The sequence below is a fragment of the Physeter macrocephalus genome, chromosome 4 (genome assembly GCF_002837175.3).
Source record: "Physeter macrocephalus isolate SW-GA chromosome 4, ASM283717v5, whole genome shotgun sequence".
In the NCBI taxonomy this organism is placed as follows: Eukaryota; Metazoa; Chordata; class Mammalia; order Artiodactyla; family Physeteridae; genus Physeter; species Physeter macrocephalus.
The window spans coordinates 61,035,686-61,046,605 of NC_041217.1; the positions used below are offsets into that span (position 1 = coordinate 61,035,686).

The following is a 10,920-nucleotide window of genomic DNA, read 5'->3' on the forward strand; positions in this document are numbered from 1 at the left end:
ACGAACCCGAGTGCCCTGCATCGGCAGGCGGGCTCTCAACCACTGCGCCACCAGGGAAGCCCCCAGCACCTTCTTTATGCCAGGCATTGTCCTAGACTCTGAGGAAATGAAAAAGACAAACAAACAATTCCAGGAAAATGATGGATAATAAAAAAGTAAATTATTGTTATATTAGAAGGTGCTAGGTACTATGAATGAAAGTAGAGCAGCAAAGAGAAATCAAGTGATACCAGAATTGGTATGTCTGTGCACTTTTAAATTGGGGGGTCAGGAAAGCCACAATAAGAAAGCAGTATTTGAACAAAGAATTGAAGGTGGTAAGGGACTGAGCCACGCTTATGTCTGAGGGAAGAAAATACCAGGCGAAGTAACAGCAAGTGAAAAGACTTGAAGGCAGGAGCATGCTGACATGTCTGAGAAACACCAGGGAGGTCGTTGTGACTGCAGTGGAGAAAGGAGCGGGGAAGAGTAGCAGGAGATGATGTCAGAGAGTAAATGGGAGATGAGAACATATGTCATGGAGGTACTTGTAAACCCTTGTAAAGACTGTATATATTTACAGTCTTTACATTCTAGACAAATAACATTCTTTGTCACGTTGTTATGGTTTTCGACCTAAGTCTATTTTGTCTAAATATAAGTATAGCTAGCCCTGCTCCCTTTTGGTTTCCATTTTCATGGGATATCTTCTTCCTTCACTTTACTCTGAGCTGATTTGTGTCCTTAACGATGAAGTGAGTCTCTGTAGGCAGTATGTACTTGGGTCTTTTTAAAAAACCCACTTAGTCACTTTAGGCCTTTTGATTGGAGAATTTAATCCATTTAGAGTTAAAGTAATTATTGATAATTAAGGACTTACTAATACCATCTCAATTGTTTTCTGGTTATTTTGTAGTCCCCTTGTTTCTTTTTTCCTCTGTTGCTGAATATATTTGTGAATTGATGATTTTCTATAGTAATATGCTTTGATCCCTGTCTCTTTTCTTCTGTGTATATACTGTTTTTGCTTTGTGGTTATCGTGAGGCTTACATAAACATCTGACAAATATAGCAGCCTACTATAACAACATAACTTTGTGTGCATGCAAAAACTCTATCCATTTTAATCCCCACTCCATTTTATGTTTTTGATGCCTTAATTTTCCTCTTTTTATATTGTGTATCATTAACAAGTTGTGGTAGCTATATTAATTTTTAATACTTTTGCCCTTTAACCTTTACTCTAGGGTCAAGTGAATAACATAGAGCAAAGCATCTAAATATATTAAACAATACTTAGAAAATAAAAAACTTTGTTGTTCACTCATGAAAATGTGCTCCATTGAAGGATTTTTGAGCAGAGAAGTAACATATTACTTACATTTTGAAATGATTACCTTTGTCAGGGTGGTAAATTGACCAAAAGCAAATAAGGGAGGAATTAGGAAAATCAGTTATGAGGCTGTTGCATGAATCTGCTAATCCAGGTGAGAAGTGAGGGTGGCTTGGAGTTGGGTCTCCTGGGGTGATGAGAATGGTTTAGATTGTATTTTGAAGACAGAGAGACAACAGTATTTTCTGACAGGTTGGGTGTGGCATGTAAGAGAAAGAGAGGAGTCAAGGATGAGAAAAATTTGTTCTAATATCTTTCAACTGGTTGTCAATCAACATCCACATTAGCAGATTATACCCATTTTGCAATAGGTTTCTACTTTTTTGTTGGTTACTTAGTTCTTCTCCATTAGAGATTGTAGTACATGCTTTGAACAATTGAAATGAATAATTCATTCTCAGAGTGTAAGAAATTCCATTTCAATATGCTAAGTAAAAATTCAGCCATTGGTCAATTTGTCTATTTAACTATAAACAGGAGAGGAAGACATAGGCACAGTCTTCTGGCTTTATGTTTTTAGATGTTCATCCTTTACTTAATGTACAATATTATAATGTTGGTCTTTTGAACACAATTCAAAAATCATTTGGTGAGCGTCCACTATATAGCAAACTTTCTGCTAGTGCCAGAGACCCAGACAGCACTGAGGCAAATACCTGCTCTCAAGGAGCCTGACATCTAGTGGGAGATGCAGAAATGTAATTGAGTAGGAGAATAAAATGAGATTAGTGATAGACCAGTGGTGGCTAGAAAGTTCCAAGAGAGCATAGAAGATGGCACAACTTAATTGTATCTAGAGAATTCAGGAAAACTTGTAGAAAGAGGATGAGTTTACAAATAATTATGTAGGGAGCTGGGATGGGCATTCCAGAAAATGGAAGCAATATATTGGGAGTAGAAGAGAGGATGGCCCATTTGGTTGACAGCACAGACATTTATTAAGGCTAGAGCTTTTGGAGCATGTGCATGAGTGGTGGAAAATGAGTCTTAAAAGAAGCAGTGTTATATCTTGAATACCTTCATATATGACAATGAATGAATCCTGTAGGCAATGGGAATTAGCAAAGAGGTTCTCAGCAGGGAAACAACCTGATTAGATCAAGACTTTAGAATGATTACTCTGGCAATGCTGTGGAAAATAGAATGGAAACAGAGGAGATCCAAGCCTGGGGAATCAGTTGGTATACTGCAGTGGTCCTAACAAGGAGTGATGGGGTCTTGCCTTGAGCAGTGTGGAGAGAGAGGAAAAGACATACAGAAGTGCTACTTTGAAGGTATACTTAGTCCAGCTTGATTGAGAACAACATGATAACACATTATTCGATGTCAAAGAGTAATAGGAGAAGCATTTTGAGTAGAAAGATGTGTTCAAAGTTTAAGAACTGACAGTGTAGCCACGTGGACATAACTAAAAATCTATTTGAATATCTGAGTAAAATCTGGGTGAAAAATTAAATGCCATTAATGAAAAGTGTCTTAGAGGTTAACCTATAATTTTTATAGAAATTACTTTTTTTATAGGAATTAGTTTTCATATCCTTAATAGTAATGGCAAAAACTTTTAGCTATACATATATTTAATCAGAATGTTATTTTCATATCCCTGAATAATAATGACAAAACCTTTTAGCTACACACATAATTAATAAATGCATTTTATAGATACTTATGTTAAATAAAACAAGACAAAAACTGACAACAACAAATTGAGTACCAGATAGTTTTTATTATAGCCGATACATTGAAACCCTGCTAGAAGCATTGCAAATGGAAATTACATTTTGGGAAGTATATATGTCAATATGTAGCAAGAGTTATAAAGATGATCATATGATTTTGCCTAGTAATCCTACATCTGGTGATTAAAAGCAAAAGATTCAGTGTAATTAATAAAAATTTACATTACAGATGTGGTCTATATAACAATAAGTTATAAGGGAATGGTTTAAGTGCCTGTGTATGTGTTTATTTAGAGTAGAAACATGAAGACTATGAAGAAACATGGCAGCAATTATACATAGATGTAAAAATAGTCTTTATAATTGTCTCAACTCTGGAAACATATATATACCGATACATACTCATTGAAAAACATTAAAAATGAAAACAGAATGGTAAGATTATAGATAATTTCCTTTTTCTTTTTTCCAAAATAAAGTTTTTCTGGGGACAACTTTTCAAAATCTTTTAAAAAGGTATGTAATAAGTTAAAATAAGGCAAACTTGTGCATATAGACAGGCTCCAATCATCATTATTGAAATGTTTCTTGGGTATGTGGGGAGGCTGGTCGTAAAGAAAGGGGATCACTTGAATGAGGGCAGAGGAGAGCAATAAGAAGATTAAGGCAGAGGCGTGAGGAGCTCAGGGAAACAACAGCATCCCTTCACCTCCCTAAGGCGTCACTGGGCTTAGGATCCACAGTGGGGGAAGCCTCATGTCACAGCTAATGTTACATGAGGCAGGTGGGGGAGATGGACCACAGGGACCACTCCACCTTGTTTCCTTTACACTGTCCCTGTGCTGAGCCATGACACTGGCATGGCCTTGGGGCATGTGTGCAGTGGAAGGTTTGAATTTAGACTGGTGGCAGGAGGTGAAACAACTACATTTCTTTTGTGCACATATTTGGTTTCACGGACACATTAACCACAGGAGGAGGAGAAAAGGCCACAAGGTGATGGGTTAGTATGAATGGGGACAAAGGAACTATTTTTTTCAACCAAAGAAAGCATCAGTATTGCAAAGACTTTCCGTGATTCCACACCCACCTCGAAAGCCCCCTCTCACCACAGGAAGTGAGCTGATCACTGGAGGAATAAAAGAGACTGAAAGGATCAGTTCCTCAGCTTCTCGCTGCACAGCTCAGCAGGACCTCAGCCATGAGACTTTTCATCCTGGCCTTCCTCGGGATCTGCTGTCTCGCTGCATACACTGTGGAAGGTAAGTTAAAAGCTTATTTATGAGATAAGGAGCATCTACATATACAAGCAGTGGCCACACATTTTGGTTTGGACTCAAGCTTTGACTGGGATAAACTTTCACCCAGGTAAACCTCAGACTTCCCTGGTGAAAATGGGAATAATTTGACTCTAGGAGACTTTGTAGATTTTGAAAATAGATCACAATCTGGGCTCCTATTTTTCACAATTGGGTGATTTGGAGTAAATTTCTTCACCTCTCTGTGCTTATGCTTACTTATCTATAAGAAGAATGTTATAACCGATACGCTTACCTTAATTAAAATGAAATAAAAATCTTATGATCACTTATCAGGTTTCCACACAAGTCCTAACTTCTTGATTAATGTTATCTGTGGAATGGTGATGATGATTTTGAAGGTTTTGCCTATTTAGTATTGATGTTGAAAATTCTCCAAATTTTGACAGTTCACAATGCGTGAATGAGCTAGAGGGTGTATGTTCTGAAGGAAATCAATGTTCTCTATGAAAACAAAAGTGATTGGTAGCTCATACCTTCATACCCAGGAAATCAATATTACCTTTAAGTGTGTAGGAGAGTCTGTTATTACTGCTATCAGTGTTGTTCCTGCTGGAGATCAATTTCTTGAGTTTATAAGAGACCATAAGTGCTAACAAATATCAATATCTTATATACAATCAAATAAACCTACAAGACACACCCAGATGAGACTTACTGAGCATTCTACACATATTTCTTAAAGGATCGTTTTTTTCCCAGCTGGTTGGAGTGTATTTCTCCTTGTGGCTCTGGCAACAAGAGAGAATATCCTTTGGGTATAATTAATGTTTCAGTTAACTCTCCTTTCAACCTCCTAATCCATAAACTTATTACTTAGACTAGAATATCTGAACCTGATCATGGATGCCAAGCGTGTCTGTAAATAGAGATGGCAATGTCTGGAACTCCCTGAAATTGTGCCCCAAATAAGAAAAATATTGATGAAATAAAAACTTTAGGCCAAATGTTGTCTTAACCATGGCTGGCTGGCATTTTTCTGAGGCAATATTCTGCCATTTGGTGGAAACCCATGTATGCGTAGGGGAAAGAAGACTGAGGAAGACTGTAGACACTTGGGTATTTCCCTCTTTCACTGGGTTCAGAGATAGTTCAGCATTAAAAATAAATTGACAAAAAATTAAAAATAAATAAATAAATAAATAGACAAATGTAGAGGGTTAAGAATGTACAGGCTTGATATTGTGTGATGGAGAGAAGGAGAGATGAAGGGCAATGGTAGTGAATACCTTCTGCTCAGTTTCATGTTTATAGAAAGACTTCTGATATCAGCAACACTGTAGCTCAAACTTTGTCATCATCAGCTATTATTTTAGATGCTTTTTTGCTGAATATTTCTCTGAGAAATAATCTCTGAGAATATTTGCTTCCTTGAGAAGCAAATACCAGTCTCTTCAACTTAGGAGGAAATCAGCACTTAGAAACCCTTTTTAGATTTTAGAAAACCCTTACTATTATTCACTCTTCCAAGTAATTTTCCCTTCTCTAATGTAAGATGTTCTCTACTCTTAAAAAGTTTAATCCCCTGGACCATTTCTATTGAGGAGGAGTACTTTATGATCTACTTCTTTTACATATTTTACATTTTACCATTTAAAATGAGAACGTCTTTATTTATTCAGTCAAAAATGAGCTATCTCTCCCATATTTAGTGTTCCTTTCCCAAATTATTCTTTACCATGTCACTCTTTGTTGTTTTATTTATAGCATTCAAACATTAATAGCATTAGAAATTACATTTTATTTTGATTTGCATGGTTTTCTTTGCTAGGTGTGGGGAGTGAAGTTCTAGAAAAGTCCATCTGTGTGAGTCTGACTACGCAGCGACTGCCAATTAAAAACATCAAGACCTACACCATCAAGGAGGGCTCCATGAAAGCAGTGATGTGAGTTTCTCACTCCCAAATATGAGCTTGATGGAACACAGTATATAGAAATGCTGCCCTCCTCAGGAAAAATGTCAGCAAGGAGAAAAACCTCAACATAGCCAATAGTCCTTTTGTTTTCCCATGTTAACCATGCCTTTCTGTAGTCCCAAACAATGTTTATGACAAAAAATTGGCAACCAAGTGAAGAATATCACCCTACTTTCTGCTTTATCTTAGCAGAAGAATCTAACTGGGAACCAGATGAATAATATGCTCAGTCCTGAGGGTTAAGTTTAGAGCTGGCTGGTTCAGATCAGGATTTGACCATAGAGACACACTGGTGTGGGATGCCTCCCTTCCCATCCTTCCCCTTCCCTGCTTTTCTCTGCCCTTATGGTGTGCTGGAGTAGAGTGCCATATTTTATCAGTTGCCATATCTTAAGGAATAGTGTCAACAACTAGCCTACATGGTACCGTTCTCTTTCCAGTACCTCATCTTCAGAATAGCAACTCTTCCCAACACACAATTTCAACTTTACCTCCCAAAATATGATAAAGAAATCACCTTTTGTCCAGAAAATAAGATGAGTGTGTTTAGATGTGAAAAAGAATATGATATGAAAAAATTGGACTAGATGACCTCAAATGTCCAGTTTAATTACATCACCTGGTAGCAATGATGAGAAAAGGAGCCTGCAATTTATGCTGAACCAGGGATCTGGATATTACCTGGAGCTATTTCTCCTTATGGGAAAATAGATTGCAGAAGAAAGATTTTCATTTATATTCTCCTGAATCTGAAAGACTGTTTTGTCCAGTCATTTCTGCACAAGATCTCTTATATATGATCTGATCTTAATTTCTGGTCCCAAGGCATTGAGGATGTGACTAACTTTGTCTATTTTTTCTTTGCATTGCAGATTTATTACCAGACGTGGCCTTAAAGTCTGTGCTGATCCGCAAGTTGAATGGGTGAAAAAAGCAGTCCGAACAATAGACAAGTCCACCAGGAGAAATGTGAGCCAGACCAAGCCTACAGGAGCCCAACAATCCAGCAGTACAACTGTGACCCTGACTGGGTAGTGACCCTCTGGCACCTTGTCCCCTCACTAGCCAGGCAGCTCATTTCCCTTTAAAGCTCATGGACTAATTACATTATATTCACCTTTTATAAAAGTGCTGCATGAGTCAAATTTTTTTTTATACTTTTTTATGTCTTACATATTCATTTAGATGCTATAATTAATACATATTTATTATGAAGAACAGTCCCAAAGTTTATTCATTACATATTGGGAAAAGTAATACAACATTTGTGTTCCATTTCTGTCTTAAATGTACCTCCTTTTGATGATAGCCATGATGGGAGAGATTTTGGTCAGTGTTTATTAGAGATGAAAGCTATAGTCATCATTTTTAGGTTCTAGCGCAAAATGGTTGTTTACACATGAGTTATAGGTGACAACTGTGACAATGACAATTTAAAATCTATTTCAACCTGTCTTCATAATGGAATTCTATTTTTATGGAATAAAGGAGAAAATGATCCAACCGCTATTGGGGTCCCATTCTGAGGGTTCACTACTCATAAAGTGGCTTCATTCAAGTTTGATCTGGAGCAAATTCTCATACCTCTGTGTCTCATTTGATCTCCTTAAAAGAAAGAAAAAATAATATAACTTGCGAGTTCTTTCATTTGCCAAAGTAGCAAAGATTAGACTTTTGATGGAAAGATACTTTATTCAAACAAAAATCAATTCTCCTCAAATTGGGCAATGATCTCACTGCCTTTCTGTGATTTCCATAATTGTCACTACTCTAGTTATCATACAAGTCATGCTTTTTTGTTTTGCCAGTAAGGTTTTAACATTCCAAACACTGTCACCTGGAACATTTTTTGAATGTGATCACAATTTGCAGTAATGTTTTAATTACCATTACTTCACCTGGTCACTTAGCATCCCAGACTCATGCCCCCCTGTTCTTATTAAGTTGCTAATTTGATTCATGTTTATGACTCTACTATCCAAGTAGCTGATTATGTAGACATCCACTTCTATCTGACTTTAAATAGTTAAGAGCTGATCAAACCTAAATAGTTTCAATGGAAGAGAAAGGACTGTTTTACTAGTCCTAAGGGGACAATCAGCAATGCCAAGTATCTTCAGAGGGTAACTGAGGGCAGCTTGTTGGAATCAGCTTACTTCTAGTCATCCAACTAGTGAACCAGAGAGGAAATGATTAACGCAGTGCCTCCTAGCAAAGGGTGGTGTCATCTGTCCTCTCTCATTGATATTTTCTTACAATAATGTTCAAAGCTGGTCTTAAACGAAACACTAAGAAGAAAACACTTGTTTTATGAGGGGTGAAACCTAGCAACATCACAGAAGATGAAAGGAAAATTTCCTGACTGAACATGCACTTGAGTTTCCCAAATGTCTTCCAAACTCTAGAGGTTTTCAAAAGATAATAATAATATATGTGGAAGAATATAGGTATACATATCTTGTTATCACATTATCTAAGGGAGCTAGGTAAGGCTAAGAGGTTTCAACCAAATAGTGCGCATAACTTTTAACTAACTGACGGGATGTTTTGAATCACTTAGGTAGGACCTGAGTCTACTAACAATAACCCTGTGGTTTTTTGGACTTCAATTCAATTCAATGAAATAATCTAAGAACGAGAGGTCTTACAATATTAATTTGTATTTTTAGTGACTGCAACCCCTCTTTTGTGCTTCTGTGGCATCTTATACTTAACTTTAACCTAAATCTTACCAATTTATATTGAAATTACTCCTTTGCCTGTCTGTGCTTCCCTCACCCCAATCCTGTATTTAGACTGGAAGCTGCTTGTGTGAATTATGACACCAGGTCCCCTTGCCTAGCATAGAACGGTGGGAGGGGGTCAATTAATATTTTTGGGATGAATGGAAGGAATAATAAATTACATTATATCCTTCATTCTATACTTTCATATTTCTAAAATTATGTATAACACAAAATAAACTTTATTAACAGGAGGTTCAATTCAGCAAATAGTTTTGAGTACTTGCTATAAGACAGGCAGCTTGTTAAGCTTAGTATATGTCAGACCTTACACATTTCAAAAAAAATTAACTCAAAATGTATCATAGGCCAAGTGTAAAACACAAAATTATTAAACATCTAGAACATGACATAGGAGAAAATCTAGATGGCCTTGTGTTTGGAGATGATTTTTGTTTTAGGTATGAAACCAAAGGTCTGTTCCTTAAGAGAAAAAATTAAGTTGGAGCTCATTAAAATTATAAACTTCTGTTCTGTGAAAGACTGTCAAGAGAAGGAGAAGATAAGCCACAGGTTAGGAGGAAATATTTTCAAAAGACATATCTGATAAAGGACTGTTATTCAAAGCATGCATAGAACTCTTAGAACTCAACAATAAGAAAACAAACAACTTGACTAAGTAACCCAGGCAAAAGATTTTAACAAATACCTCACCAAAGGAGATATACAGATGGAAAATAAACATAGGAAAAGATGCTCAACATCATACCTCATCAGGAAATTGCAAATTAAAATAATAATGACATACCACTACACACCTATTACAGTGGTAAAAATGGAAAACACTAACAACACCAAATGAAGTCAAGGATGTGGAGCAACAGGAATTCTCCTTTGTTATTGGTGGGAACGCAAAGTGGCACAGCCACTTATGAATAGTTTGGCAGTTCCTTGCAAAGCTAAACATAGTCTTGCCATATGATCCATCACTTGCTATCCTTGGAATGTGCCCAAATGAGTTGACAACGTATGCTCACACACAACCTGCACATGGATGTTTTAATAGCTTTTTTTCAAAATTGCCAAAACTTGGAAGCAACCAAGATGTCCTTTGACAGGAGACTGGATAAATAAACTCTGCTGCACCCATACAATGAAATATTATTCAGTAGTAAAGAGAAATGAGCGATCAAGTCACAAAAGACATGGAAGGAATTTAAAAATATACTATTAAGTGCAAGAAGTCAATGTGAAAAGACTACATAATATATGATGGTGGCAAAACTATTCTGTATGAAGCTATAAAGGGTGGGTACTTTTGTGAAAACCCATAGAATGTACAACACAAAGAGTGTGTCCTAATGGAAACTGTGGACTTTGGGTGACGATGTGTCAGTGTAGGTTCATCAGTGGAACAAATGGACCCCTCTGGTGTGGGATGATGATGGGGGGGCTATACATGTGTGTGGGGCAAGGGGATATATGGGGACTTTGTACTTTCTGCTCAATTTTGCTGTGAAACTAAAACTGACCTTAAAAATAAAGTCAGTTAACTAAAAACAAACAAACTCCATGGCTTTTGTTCACAATCATAAAATTCTCCCAGAACATGGATTCCATGTGGAGCATTCTATCTGCATATTAATCTCTTCCAAATCCAAACTTGTAGTGGTAGTTTGATTGGTTCAGTCTAAGCCATATGACAATGACAGGTTGGAGATGGACTCAGGACTCTATGTTGGGAGAAAGGACTATGATATGGGAATGTCCATAGACATAGGAAGTCATATTGCCACCATTCTGGCAAATACCCACTACAGACACCAATGTGGAAAGGGAAAAACCTGACATTAATATATTTCAACAACTATCTCCACTATAGGCATAACACCTGAATAATTAATTCACTCT

At 36.8% G+C, this 10,920-nt stretch overlaps 1 protein-coding gene across 1 annotated transcript; it reads left to right on the forward strand.

Moving 5' to 3' along the window:
- Positions 1-4,220: 4,220 nt before the first annotated feature.
- Positions 4,221-7,504, forward strand: LOC102985929 (lymphotactin-like). The gene is made up of 3 exons (XM_007116269.1): positions 4,221-4,313; positions 6,142-6,256; positions 7,159-7,504. Exons 1-3 carry the CDS (start codon positions 4,253-4,255, stop codon positions 7,319-7,321), a joined length of 339 nt encoding a protein of 112 aa, XP_007116331.1. The 5' UTR covers positions 4,221-4,252; the 3' UTR covers positions 7,322-7,504.
- Positions 7,505-10,920: the final 3,416 nt, after the last annotated feature.